The sequence below is a fragment of the Catharus ustulatus genome, chromosome 2 (assembly GCF_009819885.2).
Source record: "Catharus ustulatus isolate bCatUst1 chromosome 2, bCatUst1.pri.v2, whole genome shotgun sequence".
Lineage (NCBI taxonomy): Eukaryota > Metazoa > Chordata > Aves > Passeriformes > Turdidae > Catharus > Catharus ustulatus.
In genome coordinates this window covers 16223052-16242017 of record NC_046222.1, presented here as the reverse complement: position 1 = coordinate 16242017, position 18966 = coordinate 16223052, and the positions used below count along the sequence as shown (strand labels likewise).

General features: G+C 59.6%; 3 protein-coding genes across 12 annotated transcripts in view; 2 read left to right on the top strand and 1 right to left on the bottom strand.

Annotated features, from left to right (window-relative positions):
• The window catches only part of CLPB (caseinolytic mitochondrial matrix peptidase chaperone subunit B), a 70080-nt gene extending 68324 nt beyond the window's left edge, over positions 1–1756 (bottom strand). Inside the window, exons 1-2 of the mRNA XM_033051178.2 lie at positions 1005–1756; positions 106–157 (exon numbers count right to left, since the gene is read on the bottom strand). Coding sequence (XP_032907069.1) covers positions 106–157; positions 1005–1680 — 728 coding nt within the window. The 5' untranslated portion in view covers positions 1681–1756. The remainder of the gene's footprint in view (positions 1–105; positions 158–1004) is intronic.
• A 2598-nt stretch (positions 1757–4354) lies between these two features.
• STARD10 (StAR related lipid transfer domain containing 10) lies at positions 4355–11597 on the top strand. Its single transcript, XM_033051179.1, has 6 exons — positions 4355–4608; positions 8597–8744; positions 8979–9082; positions 9257–9374; positions 10113–10165; positions 10240–11597. Exons 1-6 carry the CDS (start codon positions 4426–4428, stop codon positions 10465–10467), a joined length of 834 nt encoding a protein of 277 aa, XP_032907070.1. The 5' UTR covers positions 4355–4425; the 3' UTR covers positions 10468–11597.
• A 726-nt stretch (positions 11598–12323) lies between these two features.
• ARAP1 (ArfGAP with RhoGAP domain, ankyrin repeat and PH domain 1) overlaps positions 12324–18966 on the top strand; it is a 36060-nt gene continuing 29417 nt past the window's right edge. For 7 of the 10 annotated variants that reach the window (XR_004416986.2, XR_004416987.2, XM_033051171.2 and 4 more), the window contains exon 1: positions 13064–13382. The gene's annotated coding sequence lies outside the window, so the exon portion shown is untranslated. Of the gene's footprint in view, positions 12539–13063; positions 13383–17289; positions 17454–18966 lie in introns of those variants that run through there. The other 3 variants (XM_033051170.2, XM_033051172.2, XM_033051169.2) reach the window with 3 other exon arrangements.

The window sequence follows — 18966 nt, the reverse complement described above, 5'->3', positions numbered from 1 at the left end:
TGGGGGCTGGGAGCAGCCAGTCCCTTTCTTCTCCATGTGCTGATGGGGTTTTCCTGCCTTCCCAGCCCTTGGCACACTTCTCTCACGTCTCAGAACCCTGCTCACCTCTTGACTTCTGAAACGTTGTTAATCCTTGCAGCTTCCAGAAGGGCATCCTCTGAAATGCAGAAAGAAGGGAGAGGGAGTTAGCATGGAGGACATACATGGCCATCCCAACCTGGAATGTGCAGGGGCTGCTGCTGCTCAGAGCTCTCACTGCCCACCCCAGTGAGCAAGAGCCTGTTCCTGTGAGCAGGTTACCTAAAAACTCCTTGCTGTCTTGGTGACTGACTCCAGCCCCCCATCACACACCCTGAGAACAGGGGGCTGTGGGATGCAGCAGGCATCCCAAGGCAGTGGACACTGTCACCCCAAGGCGTCAGCCTCAGCCAGAGGTTTCCAGACAACACAGCAGCGTTCCTACCACAGAGCCAGAATGACACCCCCTGGCTAGAGAAGGGAAGAGCAGCACTCGGCTCTGGGAGATGGGATAAGGGACTGTTTGGGTTGGGAGGGACTTTACAGCTTATCTCATTCCACCTCTCTGCCATGAGGAGGGACTCCTTCTATCAGACCACGTTGCTCCCAGCCTTGTCGAACACGTCCAAGGGACAGAGGAGCCACAGCTTCTCTGGGCAACCTGTGCCAGGGCCTCACCAAACCTCACAGGCAAGAATTCCTTCCCAGTATTCCATCAAGCATGCCCTCAGGGTTAAAAGAAGCCAGTGAGTGGGCAACCATTCCCCCTTATCCTGTCTCTCCAGACCCATGTCCAAAGTCCCTCTAGCTCTCTTGGAGTCCCTTTATGCACTGAAGCATTAAGGATAACCCTTTCCCTGGAGAGCAGTCAGCAGGCAGGTTCCATCCCCAACGAGGGACCCCACATCCCCTCCCAAAGCGCACAGCACTCTCTGTCCTGCATCCCACTCCTCCCGCCCCAGGGGCGGCCCAGCAGCGATAATCACCCTTGGACAGGCGGTCCTGCAGGTAGCAGTAAGCCAGCGCAGCGATGAGGGCAGGCAGCCCTGCTCCCGGGGAGCAGCTCCCAGCTCCGCTCTGATGCCCGCCGGGGTCTCCCGCATGACAGCAGCGCTGCTCTGCACCTGAGGGCCATGGCGTCGGCTCTCTGAGGGATGCCATGAGGCTGGACGGTGTTCCTGGCACAAGGCAGCCAGTGCCGGCCACACCGGTGGCAGGTGCCCGGGAGGGCTGCATTGGGACCAGGTCTGGAACAGGCAGCCCCGGCCTCTCCGCTGTGGTGGCCGCCTTTAGGCCTGGCCTGTTAACCACGGGAGAGCGCCCTGGGCCTGGCCCCACAGGTAAAGCGGGGCCTGGCGGAGCAGCTACCGGAGAGCCCCCGGGGACCGGCCCCCCCACCGGGGCTCTCCCCCCCAGGCCCTGCTGTCGCCCCCTGCAGGCAGCGATCCGCCATGGCAGCCTCGCTCTTGGCGGCGGCGCGAGCTCACGGCGCCCCCTGGCGGCAAATACCGGGAGCAGCCGCGGTCGGGCGGCCCCGGCCCCCTCAGCCGCAGCCGCCGCCGCAGTCCCGTAGGTCGCACGTGACGGCGACCACCATGGCCGCGCTCGGAGGAGCCGCGCTAGCCCCTGTGGCAGCGGACGGAACGCCAGAGAGGCCAGCATAGTCCTCTCGCTCCTCCCGCTGCGCCGCTCGCACCTTACCCCCCCCCGTCGCTGAGGCCGGTGGACCAAGATGGCGGTTGCCGGCCGGCGGAGTGTGATGCGGGGGCGCGCAAGGCATGCCGGGAGATATAGTCCCCACAGCGCCCTGCGGCCCGCTTTTTCTCCGCTGCGGACTACAACCCCCAGGAGGCACCGGCGGCGCGGCCTTCCCGGAGCATGCCGGGAAACCAGCGTCGGCTGCGGGACATGCAGGGAAGTGGGTGGCGGGCCGGCAGGGGGCGGGCAGGGGCGCGCACGCACATCAAACACCACACACATCAAACACACACATCAAACACCACACGCACACATCAGACACCAAACACCACGCACACACCAAACAAACATCGCACGTCACACATAGACACACCTGCACATGCATGGATGCGCACGGGCACACACATGTACTCACACATGTACTCGCACGCACACACAGCTCTTTGCCCAGTGCCATACCACCATCACTCCTGTGCTTCCACATGGTCCCACAAACTCCGGGATTAAACAGAGCTGCCAAGAAGATGCATTTTAAGATTTTTTTTTTTTAAGAAGACTTAGGTGTATTGCCTGAATTACTGATTCCTGGATTTAGCTCGGCACACTGCTGGCAGGTGTGGGATGGTGGAGCAGAAATAAGGATTGGGAGCCAGGGAGCTGGGAAAGACCCAGGAGTGTGGGGGAGGGTGTCAGAAATGGGCATTTCTGCACGCAGACTGGGGCCCGCACAGTACTCCCAGTTCCCCAGTCCACTTCCCCAAGCTCTATCAGCTCAGTGCTCCCACTTCCCCAGCTCAGCTCGCTCAGCTCCATCAGCTCAGTGTGCCCAGTTTCCCAGCCCAGCTCCATCAGCTCAGTGTGCCCAGTTTCCCAGCCCAGCTTGCCCAGCTCCATCAGCTCAGTGCTCCCAGTTTCCCAGGCCAGTTTCCCAGTTCCATAAGCCCAGTGCTTCTAGTTCCCCAGCCTAGTTCTTCCAGCTCGATCAGCCCAGTGCTTCCCTTTGCCCAGCCCAGCTTTCCCAGACTGACTGCTGGCTCCCCTTGCTCAGTTGCTCAGTCCAGTTCTTCCAGCTCTAACAGCCCAGTTTCCCAGCACAGTTTCCCCAGCTACCCAGCCCAGATATCCCATTTCCCCAGCCTGTCCTCCCTACCCCATTTCCAGTGTTCCAGACTGGAAATGGCATGTGGTGCCACATGGCTGGACTGGCTGGGAATGTGGGTGCTCCTGCTTCAAGCACAGGACTGCTGGGGGCTGGGAAGGGCTGTAGTGTGATGGTTTTCACCTTTCCACTTTCCCTGGACACAGGGTGGGAACAGTCCAGGCTACCACACCAAAGCTGCCAGAAAGGGCAGAGAAGAAGGATGAGGGGACAGGGCCCCCCCTGCACCAGCCACAGCACTCTGTCCCCAGCCATCCACTGCAGATGTCCACTTCCAGTGGGACAGGATGCCAGAGATTCCCTTGGCTCCTTTTCCCAGGTGAGGGTGCTGGGAGCAGTGGTGTGGCATGGTGAGCCCTGTAATGCCAGGTCCCTGTCTCCTCACAAGTGCTGAGCATGGTGACATGCCTGTGCCCTCCTATCCCTCTGGCTATTGCATCCCTGGAAGAGCCTCATCCTGGAAAAGGGACTTGGTCCCACATTCCTGCTGCTGAGACAGGCTTTGCTTTGCTTGTCTAGGTACACGCCACACTGCTCTGTCATCATTTACACAGTTATTCATGGGAGCTGGAAGAGGGTTCCTCAGTGTTCCCAAGTGGAAAGAAAGAAATCCTGAGTCGGCAGCATTTTCAGAGCTGGATGGGAGCCAGAGCCTGGGCTTTTCCAAAAATAACATCCTAGTCAGCACTGCCAATGGCAGCATGCCCACCTGCTCCTGGCCACGGTACTGTGGGGATGTCATGGCAAGGCCCAGCACTGGCACAAAAGATTTGGATAATGCTTATGTGCTGCACGGGTACAGAGCAGGGGCTCACAGTGACAGTGTCACACCAGGGTGACCTGCAGGCTGGACAGAGGCCGTGAATCTCTGTCTTGCACTTGTAACCCCTCCTATCCCAACTGGAATAATGGAATCATTTGGGTTGGAAAAGCCCGCTGAAACCATTGAGTCCACCCACTCTCCCAGAACTGCCAAGGCCACTACTAACCCAAGTCCTCATGCGCCACATCTACATGATTTTTTACACCCTCCAGAGACGGGGACCCCACCAGTGCCAGGGCTGGACAACACTTTCACAGAAGAAATTTTCCCAATATCCAACCTAAACCTTCCCTGGCGCGCAGTGCAAGCGCCACAACTCTACACCTGTGTCCTTCAGCTGCTCCCGGTACCCCGCCAACCTGGGCTGCTCCCCTCTGCCACGGGCTGCCCTTCCTCCCAGAGCTCTCGGTTCCCGCCTGCTCCTCCCGGTTTCAGCTTCGACGTTCCCGTTTTCCCCTCGGCTCCTCCCCATTATTTCTCCCAGGGCTAGTGCTAGTACTGGTGCCAGTGCCGGTGCCCCCTCCTCCTCCCTCCCTCTCGGTGCTCCCGGTCCCCCCCAGTTTTCCCCCAGGTCTCCCCCCCGGTCCCGCCCCCCGGTGCTCCCGCCCCGGTCCCGCCCCGTCCCCGCCCCCGCCGGTCCCATCGCGCCCCGCGCCCCGCAATGCCGCCGTAGGGGCTGGCGCCTCCCGCGGCACCGGCACCGGCGGGGCGGGGGCGTTCCGGGGCCATGTCGGGTCACGACGGCGGCATGTCGGGTCGCGACAGCGTGCAGATCCCCGACGACCGGGACTTCGGGGCGTTCCGGGCAGAGTGCGAGTCGGAGCGCGGCTGGAGCCTCACCTACAGCAAGGGCGGGGTGGGGGTCTGGGTGCAGCTGCTGGAGCCCGAGCGCGCCCTCCACAAGATCAAGGTGAGCCCTCCCGCCCGGCACACCCTGGTGCACGGTGAGACATCCCCACCCACGCTGGGCACCCCCGGTGCGCGGTGAGACCGCCCCGGCATCCCCCGGGATTGGGGTACCCAGCGGGAAGGGGGTGGCGCGGGTGAGTCCTGGAGGCAGGAGGGACCCTGGGGCGATGCTGCCCCTTGGGCTTGGGGGGAAGGAGCGGGGACCCCACAGGGAGCGGGACTGGGGACCCCATAGTGAGTGGGAACTCAGGGGTTCAACCACCACCCAGAGGTGAGTGGGAATCCCAGGGAATAGTGGGGTCCCTCAGGTGATGCAGCACCTTGGGGCAAGTGGGGACTTGGCCGAGCTGGCCCCCGATGGCCAGCAGGGATGCAGGACAGGTGGGGTTAACTGGTACACCCGGACAAATGGGCAGTCTCCGGGGGGAATGGGGACCTCAGGATAAACACAGCTCCAGGGGTGAGCCAGGGACAAGTGGGTACCCCTGAGGGCTGTGCAGGGGGCACTGGGGACTCAGCCAGCGACAAACAGGAACCCCCACGGTGTGTGGGGCCACGACTCCTGCATGCTACTTCTCCCCACTTCACCCATTGGGAACACACCTCCCGTGCTTGCTGGGCTAGGGGACACCTTGGAGCTGCAGCCACTGGCCTGCTGTCAGTGGGGTTGTCCCCCTTGCCCAGAGCTCCCTATGTCCCCACTGCGTTTCCCCGTGGGTCCCTTCCCTCTTGGTGCCAGTGTGCTGGCACAGGCAGGTGCACGCTCACCCTGGCTCTTCCCTCTGGCAAAGCAGGGACACTGGGGTTCCAAGAGGACAACTTGAGACAGGAGCAGTGTCCAGATGGGGTTACACTGGAGTTTCTGGCCTGTGTTCCTGTCCCTGGTGGCACCCTCATTAAGCTGTCCTGGTGTGGTGGTGGCATCGCCCTTGCTGTGGTGTCGAGCTCGGGTGGTGGCAGGGTTGGTGACGGTGGCAGCAGTGACGACGCGGCCTGCTCACACACTGCTCTGCAGCACTTGGCACCGGCGCTGCTGGGGAAACCTGTCCCTGGGGCACTGGCACTGGCTGTGCCCAGCTCCCGCCGTGGAACCACTGCGTTGCTGCCGCCATAGCATGTTGGAGGAGTTTGGGCTGCTGTGACCCAGGAACGGGTCCCTGTTGTGCCCTGGTGGCAGCAGTGAACCCTGGAGGGGGGATGGTGTTCTCTGGGGTGTAGGGAGTCACTGGTCCCACTTGCGCCCTACCCCATCGCCACAGAGATGGGGACCCGCTGTGGGTGGGATGCAGAGTGTCCATCACTGTGGCATCCAGGCATGATGGCATGAGCATGGCTCTGTGGGACAGTGCATCCTGACTCCCACCCCCCAAACTCCTTGTGTTCCCCAGCCCTGCTGCTTGCCCTTGGGGGTTGCATACCAAAACATCCCCCAGACTGAGATGGCGCTTGGGTGCGTCCCCTGCCTGTCCCACAATCCCAGTGTGCCACGTTGGCGGTGCAGGGACCCAGCCCACTCCAGGATGTCCTGGCACAGCTGCTCCACCACCTGGAGCTGTCTTTTGCCTGCGGGGGTCCCTGAGCCAGGTCCTGCCTCTTTCCACACCCTCCTGGACAAATCCTGCTTGGAAAGGTTCTGCTAGTTGTTAATGTGTTGATTCCACGTGTGTGCCACTGGATATTGGAGACCCTGTGAGCTAACAGTCCTTGTCCCCTCCCCATGGCCCCCAGCAGCACCCAGACCCACCCAGGATGAGATGGTCCTGCTGGATTTTGAAGGGATGGACTTCATCTGGCATTGCTGACATGGCACGGCAAGGTGCCCCTCATGCTGGGGGTCTCTGTGGCTACTGGGGATTCTCTGCAGGTTCCCTGCAGCTTCCCAGGAGCTGTTTTCCCCCTGAGTTCATCCTGGATTCCTCCTGGATTCCTCCTGGATTCCTTGCCTAATTAAGTGGAACCTGAAGGTCTCGCCCTGCTCTGAGGCTGCCGCCCCCTCCTCCCCACCCCCCTCCATTAGGGATGCAGCTCCCGTCTAACCTGTTTTCTGGAGTCTGGGAACAAGTTGGTGCCATGGCTGATTTCTCAGTGGGACATTTGGTGGCCTTGGGACTGGCTACAGCTTGCGGGAACCCATCCAGGACACCCCATCCTACCCGGTGGGGCAGTGAGTTGGTGCCCTGGGTATCTGAGATCTCCCAGGGACGATGGTTTCCCCTCTAAATGGGCTGTTCCCAAAGGATGGCCATCCTGTAGGATGCAGCCAAAGGATTTGGGGTGTTGGTGAAGCCACCAGTGAGGCTGAGCTTGGGGACCCCCTTGGTGCAGCCTTCACCACTCTGCCAGGCAGGGGTGGTGGATCTCGCCTTTGGATCTGCTCCCGTCCCACAGTCTGCCGCCTATTCTGTGTTCCCTCGGGCACAGCATAACCCCAGCCCTGGGGACTTCATCTCTTCCTCCTCCACGTCCTCTTCCTCCTCCTTCTCACCCCATTAGTCAATATTGACTCAGGGCTGGGGCGTGCGTTTCCAGACGCTTCCCAGGTGGCACCATCTCCTCTCCTGCCGCGACCCCCCTAGCACCCCCCCGGGCTGTGAGTCACCTGCAGGGCAGGTCCTGCACTACTGGCTTGACCAGCCTCGCTGCTCTGGGAATAATCCACCTGAGCATGGTGCCGGGCTGGCCTGGGTGCAGGTGGGAGCAGGGGTTCTTCAAGGAAGTAATCCAGGCAGGCTCTCCCCAAAACTGCCCTGCAGGGGTGGGTGTTCCCAGACAAGTTTTTGGGTGGATGGAGGAGCTGGAGATGGGCTCTGTGGAGCAGGGATGGGTCTCTGAGATTGAGGATAAGCACTGTGGGGTTAGGAGCAGGTTCCATGGGGCAGGGATGGATCTGTGGGGTTGAGCACTGTGGGGGTGAGGATGGGCTCTGTCCAGCAAGGATGGGATTGAGGACGGATGCTGTAGGGGAGCAGGCTCCATGGCTGTGTCCCACCAAGGGGCGTTGTGAGGCTGTGCTCCATTTCTGGGTGCTTCTGTGCCCCTTCCCAGGACTGGGGCATCTCTAGTACTGTGTGCTGGAGTGACAGGGCCACCCCTAAATCCTGAACCACAGGGTCTGGGGGGCAGGAAGAGCTGGTGCCATCCCTGGGGATAAACAGTGGCATTCCCAGGGACAGGCTGCTGGCTGCTCTCCCTGCCCCACACTTGGCTCCAGTGCCCTTGACCTTGGCAGATGGCATCCCTGCTACAGGGGTAGCTGCCCTGACCTTCTCTGTTCTCCTTGTCTCCTTGCCTTCCCTGGCAAGGAGAACCTGCTGTGGTTACAAACATGTCCCCACTCTGCACCCCCCAACCCCTTCTGTGTGATTCATGCTGCCCCAAGGCACCAGGCACAGCCCCACATACTGGCTCCCCTGTGCAGGAATGCCACTTTGTGGGGAGCACATCTATAGTGATAAGGGGGCAGGTGGGAAACAGGGTCCTAGTACCCAGGACTCAGCTCCACAATGCCTTGAGGCCCTGAGTGTCTGTGCTATGGGGCGGCTCTGGATGGCAAACTGAGCTGCTGGTTGAGTTCCAGATCTTCTTGGAGGAGGTTGAATTGATTTTTCTAAAAAAAAGTCTGAGAGAAGACACTTCCCCCACTGCTTGCTGAAGCTTTCCATAACTGCCTTCCCGCTTGGGGGTCCCCATGGCCGTCCTCTTGCCCAGGGTCCCCACTGCCACTCTCACACTTTGGGGTCCCCACTGCCACTCTCACACTTTGGGGTCCCCACTGCCTCCCTCCTGCTTGAGGGTCCCCAGTGCTGTCCTTTTATGAGTTCCCCACAGACACCTTCCCACTTGGGGGTCCCAATGACCATCTTCCCACCATGAGGTCCTACTGCCATCCTATTGGGGGTGCCCACAGCTGACCTCCTGCCCAGGGGTCCCCATGGGCGCTCTCCCAGCCTGGGGCCTGTGGTAGGTCTCTCATGCCCCCTGCCTTGCAGTGCAGGATGGAGTGCAGGGACGTGCCAGCAGAGACGCTGTACGACGTGCTCCATGACATCGAGTACCGCAAGAAGTGGGACACCAATGTCATCGAGACCTTTGACATCGGGAGGCTGACGGCCAACTCCGATGTGGGCTACTACGCCTGTGAGGAGGGGGCTGGCGGGATCTGGGCGGTCCTAGGGGAGGGCTGAACCCCAGGGCTGCTACCACTCCACCCCTGGGTTTGGCATCTGGGGTATCCACCGGGGTATCCATGGTGTCTGGCATTGAAGGGAGGAGCCTGGATACTGGTTTGGGGGAATGTGGAGGGCAGGAGGGGACGCCATACTTGAAGGTGGGTGTCTCACTCTGGAATATCCTACCCGGTGCTGTCCCTAGGGAGGTGTCCCAAGCCCCTGAAGAATCGGGACGTGGTCACACTCCGCTCCTGGCTGCCCATGGGCTCTGACTACATCATCATGAACTACTCTGTCAAGCATCCCGTGAGTTCATTGGGGCACCGGGGGTCCTGTGGTGGTGGGTGGGGTTGGGGCTCACTCAGAGCTTGGAGAGGTTGGAGAGTTGAGGGGTCAAGACAGCTCTGATTGTGGCTGGGGCCTGCTGTACTCCACCTGCCCTACCACTGACTCATGTTCCCTCCTTGTTCCCCACCACAGAAGTACCCTCCCCGCAAGGACATGGTGCGGGCGGTCTCCATCCAGACAGGCTACCTGATCGAGGGGACGGGTGCCAAGAGCTGCACCATCACCTACCTGGCACAGGTGGACCCCAAAGGTAAGAGAGGGACCCCCAGCTCTGTGCCTGGGGGCTCAGCACCCTCAAGTCCTTCCCTCATGTCAGTGTGTGCTTGGGGGGGGGTCCCAGTGGGTTCTTGGGGGAACTCAGGGGGGGCTTAGTGGAGGTCTCAGTGTAGGCTCATTGAGAGTTCAGGGTGGCCTCTGTTGGGGCTTAATGGGGGCTTTGGGCTCAGTGGGGGCTCAGGAGTAGCTTGGGGGGCTCAGTGGGGGCTCAGGGTGGTTGGTGGGAGGGCTGAATGGGCACTCACTTGGACTTAATGGGGGCTCACTGGGAGCTCAGGTTGGGCTGGAGGTGGCTCAGTGGGGATTCAGTTGGGGCTCTGGGACTTCAGTACAGCTTCAAGAAGTCTCAGGTTGAGCTCAAGGGGACTCAGGGTGAGTTCAGGAGGATCTGTGGATATGCTCGAGGTGGGCACAGGATGCAGCCAGAGCCAGACACAGAGCATGGAGCAGTGTCAGGAGGAAACATCTTGGGCTTGTACTCTTAAAATCTTTCATTTTGGGGCGTTGAGAACGGACCCAAAATGCTGAAATCACTGTTTTTGACCTCCGCAAGAGCAGACAGCAGTATGGACTGACCCCTGTTCCCTCTCTCCAGCCACATGTCCACATTGAGAGTGCTGTGGGGGGTCCCATGTGTGGGGGTCCTGATTTTCAGGCACCTGGGGGGGGATGCTGGGGGTCCCACTCCCAGCCACCCCTCCCTTCTCTCCAGGTTCTTTACCAAAGTGGGTGGTGAACAAATCCTCCCAGTTCCTGGCTCCCAAGGTGAGTTTGTGGCGCTGGGGTGGGTCTGGTGCGGGGGTAAGGGATCTCTTTGCCCATCTCACTCTTCCTCCCAGGCAATGAAGAAGATGTACAAGGCATGCCTCAAGTACCCTGAGTGGAAGCAGAAGCATGACCCTCACTTCAAGCCCTGGCTGTTCCCGGAGCAGAGCCGACTCCCACCCCTGGCACTCTCCGAGCTCTCCCTCCAGCATGCGGATTCCCTGGAAAACATTGATGAAAGCTCCCTGGCCGAGAGCAAGGAGGACCGTGGCGAGGGCAGCGACGAGGACAGCCTGACCTGATTCCCCTGGGAGCTCCTCTTCTTGTTCTCCTGGCTAGGACAGCCTGACATGACCCCCCCGGGGGCTCCTCTCCCTGTCCCCCTACTTCCAACATGGTTTGTGTCTCTATCTCACACACCTGCACACATGCACCCCCACTTTGGGTTCAGGGGGACCCCCCGTTGTTGTACTCCTGTCTGGGGACAGCAGGGACATCGTGGGTCCCCCGGGGTGGCAAGTTGGGGGTTGTCTGGTCGCTTAGCCCTTGTGGGACACCAGTGTTGTCCCTGTTGGTGGCAAACCCAAAGTGCCCTTCAGCTTTTGAGGGAGCAGAGGAAAAGGGGGACCCTGTTCCTGCTCCTCAGCCCTGGACACCTTTACACTGCGCTCCCCCTCTACCCTCCATCCTTGCTTCCCATCTCTGTTTTGGTCCAACAGAACTGCCTTCATCCCATGGGATCCCCACCCCCAGCAGAGCCCCAGGAGGTGCTTGGGCACCTGCCTGCACCTCTGGGCATGCAGAGGGGTTTTGGGGGGCTCCTGGCACCTCCTGGCATGTTGGGAAAGGAGGGCCTTTGGGGTTTTTTGGCATCCCCAAGCATGTAGAGGGGAAGCTTCTAGGCTCCTGGCACCTCCAGCATGTTGGAGGGGATATTGGGGTCTTACCTTCAGGCATGTGGGAGGAGTTGAGGGGCTCATGGCACCTCCAGATGTGCTGCAGTGGGTGATTTGGGGGCTTGTGGGATCTCCATTCATGTTCAGGGGGATCTTATGGGCTCTCAGCATTTTCAGGTTTGTTTGGGGGAGGCTTGGGGTAAGCTCACACCTCCAGGTGTGCTGAGTGTCTCTGGGGGCTCCCAGCATCTTCAGGCACGTTGAGAGGACTTGGGGGGGCTCCTGGCACCTCCAGATGTTCTGCAGGTCCCTGAAGGCTCCTGTCCCCTCCCCCACCTTTCCAGGATGGGGACCCTTTCCAAGCTGGGTGCCTGGACCCTTCCTCCACTGGAATTTGAGGCCTTGACTGGGGGTTTGGGAGCTGGTCTTTGGCCATGCTCCTGCCCCCTCCTTTTCTGGGGGTGCACAGGGACATGGGAGATTTTGTACCTTGTACTGGAGCTGATTATTTAGGAATAAAATAATTAAATCTGGCATGGGAAGGACTCTGCCTCTGTCCCACCTCGGTCCTTTGGGAGCCATCCCTGTCCCCACAGTGTGCTCAGGCAAGGGGTCCCTGCTCATGGTAGGTGCTGGTGAGACCCTCAGGGGTTGTGGGCACCTCCAGGTGGACTCTGGGTGATGGTGATACCACCAGAGGGTGACAAAGAAACCCCTAAACTGAATTTGTGCTGGGCATTAATTAGGGATGAGGCTACACGCCCTTGTAGCCAGTTTTCCCACAGCCTCAGCCAAGCCAGTACTGCCAGTACATTTCCCCCAGAAGCCCCTCTGGGAGAGGAGACATGGGGTGCTGAACTTTCCCCCATTCTGTGGGGATACATCCTGGCTTCTCCTGGAGGAGAATCCTGCGGAGCAGAGCTGACATTCCCAGGGACTGTGAACCCTTTGTGGAGCTCTGGGACTCCTGTCTCCTGGGGCAAAGCTGCTTGTGCACCCTACTTCTGCCCTCCTAGTGCTCTGGCACCCCAACACCTCAGCAGACCCCAGCTCTTCTCTGCACCCCAGCAGGGGCTTGGTGAGAGGGATTGGTGTGGGCACTAGGGACATGCTTCCCATTTCTCCTGTTAATTTCCACCCACCATGCCCTCCTACCCCTCCCACCCTCCTGCGCCGATCCCAATTAAAAATAGAACCCAATTAAAAAGGAACCTGGCCACCATCCCCCTGCAGGGTGAAAATGGAGCTGGACTGGATACAGGACGTACTGCAGCAGCTCTGGAGCCAGGGGGACACATAGCAGGGCAGCTGATGGGGTAAAGCCCCTTGTGGGGAGGGTTTAGGTCTGTCAGCTCTGGGAAGTACAGCTGGACACCCAAAATTGCCAGCACCGGGGAGAGAAGAGGCTCCAAAGGGAAGTGGAATATGCTCTGGCACACGTCTGGTGCCAGGGGGTTTGAGAAGAGCTGGAGCTCAGGTAGGATATGTGGAAGGGGGCAGTGATCTCAAGGCTGTGCTGGGGATATCCTTGGGTACTGACATGAGTGATCCCTGAAATGCTGCTGGGAAGGACTACAAGGCTTCAGGGCTGAGGTTTCGGCATTGCCACTGGCCCCTGGGGTCTCAGACAGCACTTTGTTGTGTGACACCCCCAAACTGGGCAAGGCCATGGCACCCTTATCCTCTGCCAAAGGCTCTGGGAGGGTATCCCCCCGGATGGATCTGAGGGTCCAGGATCGGATGTGATGCGATAGGCTGTGATGGATGGGGCAGTGGGAATCCTGGGAGTAGGGGGGATGCAGGCAGCAGAGGAGTATTTTTGGGGTATTTCACACTGTCCCCCTGGCTGAGCCCCACCGAGCACCGAACCCCAAGTGTGGGGCCGAGCCATGGCCCCTCCTGCCCTGGCCTGGCGTGGGCGAGGGGCCGAGCGGGGGGGCCCTCCCACCCCCGGAGCAGGCAGCCAGCGTGTCCCGCTCCCTGGGCGCCGCGATGAAAGGACCATTGTCCCAGGCTGGGCAGCCGTGAGGGCTGGCCATGGACACCCCACATCCCCTCTGCGTCCCCAAGCCCTCCCACTCTCCTCCTTACCCCCCACCAAGGCCTTGGGAATTGTGTGGGGAGGCGAGAACGCCCCACACAACCCGTTTATTATTTTTTTGGGGAAAGTCCTGGCAGCCTTCCCCTTGAATCCTGTTTCCATGAGGCAGCCAAAGCTCCGTGCGGGAACAAGCCTGGGCCTGGCAAGGGGGGCCCTGAGTGCCCCCGCCCCGGGAAGCGCCCCGGCATCCTCCGGGAGCCGCCGCTGCCACCAGACTGAGGTACTGGGTGCTCCAGGGGGGCTGAGGGGCAGCCCAGCTTGGGTGGGGGGCGGCAGGGGGGCACTCCACCTCCTCAGCCGTGGTTTCTCTCCTGGGGGAGGCTGCCTTTCTTTCCACGTGCTTCTGTGGGTCCCTGGGCACACAGTGCTGGGGGGGGCGCTGGGAGCTGCTGGGGTGGTGGGGGGAGTACGGATTGTTCCCTGCTCAGCTGCAGCAGCCGTGTGCCCTCCCCATCCCCCCCCCCCCGCTCCAATTTGGGCACTCATGCCCCAGATTAACCCCAGCTCAGCCCCAGTACTCCCCAGCCAAATTCCAGTATGCCCCAGCTCTCTCTCAGCGTTCCTTAGCTCGACTGCAGTATGTTCTAGTTCACCCCCAGAGCACCCCACCGCAGTCCCAGCACATCCCAGCTCAACCCTGGTTCAATTCCAGTGTGTGCCAGCTTCCCTCCAGCAGACCCCAGTTCACTCCCGGCAGACTCCAGCTCACCCCCAGGACACTTGAGTTCAATCCCTGCTGAACCCCAGTACACTCCAGCTGAACCATGGTATTCCCCACCTGCCCCTGAGCAGACCCCAGCTCATTCCCAGCACACCCCCACTGAACCTCAGTTTACCTCAGCACATCCCAGCTCAAACCCAGTTCATCCCAGTACTCCCCAGCATATTCCAATTCACCCCAACACTTCCCAGCTGAGTACCAGCACATCTCATCTTAACCCCAGTTTAACCCCAGCCTTCCCAGTTCACTTCCAGTATATCCCAGCTCCCCTAAGCCCACCCCAGCTCAACCCCAGTATAACCCAGTTCAGTCCCAGTCTCCAGGGAGCCCTGGCATTGCTGATAGCCCTCATTCCTGTGCCACTGCAGGGGTCCCACTGCCTGTTTGGAGCGAGGGATATGTTGAGGGACACTGGGTGGTTTGTGCTGCCGATGCTGGGGGTGAAGCTGGGGAAAGGGGACCCTGAGGGCCCAGCTGGCAGATTTGTTTTCTGCTGGGGATCTGGCATGTCCCTGTTCACAGCCAAGAAATGGTGTCAGCTGCGGCTGTGCCAGGGCGCCTGCCGGCAGTGCCCGTGCCATACCAACCACCCCCAACAGCACCCGGATGCTGGGTGATGCTGGTAGTGGGCTTCCCTTGCTTTTCTTCTCCTCTTCCTCACTTCTTCCCAGTCTGTCTGGTGAGGCCTTGAGCTTTATCAGTGCTGTGCAGCTGGAGCTGGGACGGTGGTTGCTTTGTCCTCCTGTAATGGCAGGCTGGTTCCATGGGATACCTTCACACTGCTGGGGCCGTCAGGTTGGTGTTTGGGGTGCCCAGGGGCTGCACCTGCAGGGGAGGCTCCTAGGTCTAGCACCATTGCAGGGGCAGCAATTTTAATTTGTAGGTTCAGCCCCAAAAGCCAATTTTTGGAGGCACGGTGCTGAGTGCTGGGGGGATGTAGGTGGCTGTTCTGGAGTGCTGGAAGGAAGGGAGCAAGGAAAGCTCGTCCAAGAGCTGATAATGGTTTTCTGGGGGTGCTCCAGCAGCTACTGGGGATGAGTTATTATGGGCCACAGCCAGGACATCAGGGATAGGGATATTTAGAGCAATATTGAGGATGTGTTTGCTGTCAGAACTGAGCCTCAGAACTGAGCACTTGAGATTTTGGGGATGTCTCGTGGGAGGCAGGGAGTGATGTTCCCCCATGCAGGGAGTGATGCAGCTCCTGTGGCAGGACTCTGTGGCTGTGGGCGGAGGGTGGGTTGATACTTGGGGAAGTTTTGCAGATAGGCCCCCTGAATCTACAGGTGAGGGAGACCCTGGCTGTGTAGAACGGCTTTTGCAAAGTAGGGGGTGGTGCATGTGGTTGGCAGTCCCTGTACTTCCGTCCCTGTTGCAGCATCCCCTGGCTTGGCTTGTCTGCAGTGGTGTGGTGGCCAGGGGGATGCAGGGGGTGGCCCTGGTATGGTGTGACCCTGCTGTTGGGGACAGGGACTGTGCATGGTGTCGACTTGCACCCCAACGAGCATGAGGAGGAGGTGGGAGGGCATCAGGGCTGGAAAAGGGGACACCTCATCCACAGCTGGAGGGGTCACCCCTTCCCTATGACACTTTCACTTCTCACTTATGGGAAAGTGAAAGAGGGACCCGCATGGTTTCAGTGCTGGATGTTGGGTGATGGGGCTGATTCCTCACAGAGGAAGGAGGTGCCATGGTTCCCAGGGGGACCCATCAGAGACCCATCTTCTGCAGCCAGGCTGTTGGCACAGCCTTCCCCCAGCATAGCCAGACCCTGGGACACTGGGGCTCCTCTGGGATGGCTGTGCACGTGGGGTTTGGCTTCCTGACCTAGTTTGCTGGCAGCTTCCATAAATTGTGTCAGGAGCTGAGGGCGTTCCAGTGGGACTCAGTGGGTAACAACAGCATTGCCAGATGTATTTACCCCCTTTCTGGCTGGACTTGCCCATTTCTGGTTGGATTTACCACTTCTTTGACTGGATTTGCTCATTTCTGGCTGTATTTACCCCTTTTCTGGCTCACATTTGTGAGGCAAGCAGCAACGCTGTGGAAGGGAATGCCGGGAAACTTATCTGTTTGTTGGTGCCACAGCCTGGGACGTTTCACCTTCCCAGGTTTTACTTCTATGGGGGAAGGGGAACGCAGGTGGAACCTTGGGGAAATGAGGAAGCCCTAGTTTTCCCGCCCCTTTGTCCCTGACTTCTTACCCACCTCATCACTGGCCGCCTTCCACCTCTATGCACACCCTCTATCTGCACGTGGAGCCAGCTCGGGGCAATTCCCATGTTGGGGCACATCCTGGTGTGTGTGTGAGCCCTCAGGCTCCCGCGCAGGGGCCAGGCACCCTCTGGCTTCTTCACATGAACCACCTGGAAATGGCAACTCATGGCAGAGGGAGGAGGCTCCAGAGAAGCAATTCCACCTCTGGATTGTGATTCTGCAAGCCTGAACTTGATCCCTGAACAGCGCCTGGGGGGTGTGAATATCATTTGCAATTTCTTTGGCTGAGAAGATCTTGAAAATGAAAAAGCTTCACTCTGCCAGGAAAGATCTTGGGCACTGCTGAGCAGATGGATACCCACTGAGGTGGAGTGTGGAGGGTTTGGGTGGGAAAGGGTCTGTGGAGTGCTGGGTGCTGTCCTGGGACCCTTTGTTTGCTTTGGGGTATTCGCTGCTTGCTGAGGATTCTGCTTGGGCAGTTTCGGGGTGAGGATGTGGTGCTTTCAATTCCCAGCTGGGAAGGGAATCTGCGGTAGCCCTGGCAGGTCTGTTGGGGACATCACATTCACCCCCTGGATCCAGCAGGGACACTGGTGACATTGGCTTCATTCTGGCTGGCCATGGCCAGCCATGGCCTGAGGATCTTTCCTTAATTTAGGCAGGAAAAGGGTAAAAATCACTGTGGTGTGATACTGGTTGCCCAGTGCTGCTGGAGCCTGGTGGCTGAGGAACGCCCTACCCTCTGGTGGCCAGCCCTGTTCCCACAGGTCCTTCTGCCACTTGGCTTTGTCCCCTGTGCCCACAGGAACCCACCGGTGGGTAACAGCTTCCCAGGTACTACCCTCCTAGGAATCCATAGGGCTCCTGGGACATGGTGGTGGGGCATGGCAGCCCCCTGCCTGCTTGTCCTTTTCTATCCAGTGGCCAGAGCTCGGCTTGTCCTGCTGCCCCTCAACGCCCCATCCTTGGTACCTGGTTCCTGCCGCAGTACTGGTGAGCTCCCACTTCCCGGAGATCACCCTGCCTGGCTCTTCCTTCCTTTCCTGAAAGCCCTGCCCCATCCTTCTGTCACCCAGGGTTCACACGGCCTCAGGATCCGGCCCTCTTGCTCCCCATGGCAGCTGTGGTCGCTGCATCACCACACTGAGGCCTCACGTTCTGCTGGGGCCTGGGGTGGCTATTGCACCACATCCCGGCGCAGCACTTTGCTCGGCGTTCCGGAAAGTTCCCATTGCTGAGGTGGCGTTTGAGGAAGTACCGGGGCAGGCAGAGACCCCTTGGCAAGGCTCCACTGCGCCAGCTGGACCACGGGCAGGCTTGCCACCTTCTGCTGAGCCGAGGGACCGTGTGCTGGTAATTAGCTCTCCTTGATTAAAGAGCCCACAGACCTGGGGAAGGGGAACTTGGGGTGCAGGCAGGGTTTGCCTACATAGGAGGAGGATTTGCAGTGGGAACTAGATCATTTGAGTGGGTGCCAGACACCCAACAGGGCTCCTATGCTGGATTTTCTTGGCTCTTGGCCACTATCCTGGTTGCCATCAAAGGGACAGGCAGGGAAGAGCTGTGGGATAGCCACCACTTTATTCTCGGTGCTTGGGTGCTGAGTGCAGCTCTGTCAGTGACATACTGGTCACACTACTCGATCCCTGGCACCTCCTTAGGGGTAACATTGATTACCTGGGGGAAGCTGGAGCCTGCTCACCTGTCACTCCCAGTCAGAGCCCATAGCCTCCATGGCATACACAACTCCTTAACTGAGCAAGCCTAACCCTCATTGGTGCCCCACCAGGGCTCTGAGAGCAGTGGTGGGATGCAGTGGGTAAAGGGTGGGCACACCCCTGCGTCATGAGGGGCTCCTCCCACGGCCAGGATGCTCAGCCCTGCTGGGGGAAGAGGTGCATCCCAAACGCTCTGTTGAGTTTAGGGCATCCGAGGTGGGCTGGGGTAGCTGCAGGAGCCCCCAGAAAAGCAGCCAGTGCCCAAGTTTGGTTGTAGAGGGACTTGCTGAGCCCCTTGGTCCAGACACCCCTAGATCCTTCATCCTGAGCACTGGGAGTGTGAGGGCTTTGTGGGTTTGGGATGGGGCTGAGGGTCCTCATGTATTTTGGCGTCCTGACTTATGCTGGCAGCCCTCACCATTCCCTCCTCACGCCATTTGTCCGGCCTTTAAGTCTCTTACAAAACAGCCCCTGTGGTGTTGACTAATCCCGGGGAGGAATGCAGTGGGTCAGCACTGGGAGGATTTGGGCTTGTCAGGGGGCCACAGCCAGGGTTGCCCCCTGATCCCCAGCAGCCAGCTGGGTTACGGCACATCTCCCTGTGCTGGTTTCACTTCTGGAACATCCTCATCTTGTTTAGCACAGAGGTTAAATTATTAATGACTGAAGGAGGGAACCTTAGCAAGGTCCTGATTAATTATTTACTTGGTGAGGGCCCAGCTGCCAGACTGGCACACTGGGGACCCTGTGCTTCTCTCGCTGGAGTTTTGTCCCTGATGAGCAGCAAGGAGAGCCCTCAGCCACCCCAGCTAGTGCTGGGACAGTGCCAATGGTGAGTGCTAGTGCAGCTGTCCCTTCCTGATAGGTCTGTCCCACCACTGCGTTCATGTCTTGGCACAGCACTGGGGATCTTGGCACTGGTGTCAATGGGTGACACTGGTGGTGACTCCTTGGCTCTAGCCAGAAGGGAGGATTTTGTGGGAGTTCCATACTGGTGTCACTGTGTTTCCTTCTGCCCCTCCAGAGCCAGTGCCTAGCTGGGGTTGAGCCTGCCTGTGCTAGTGTCACTGGGATCTGGTGACAGCAATGTCACCTAGCACCATCCCTTATCCGTTTTCAATAATAGATGAGGGCTTTCTAGGTGTGGA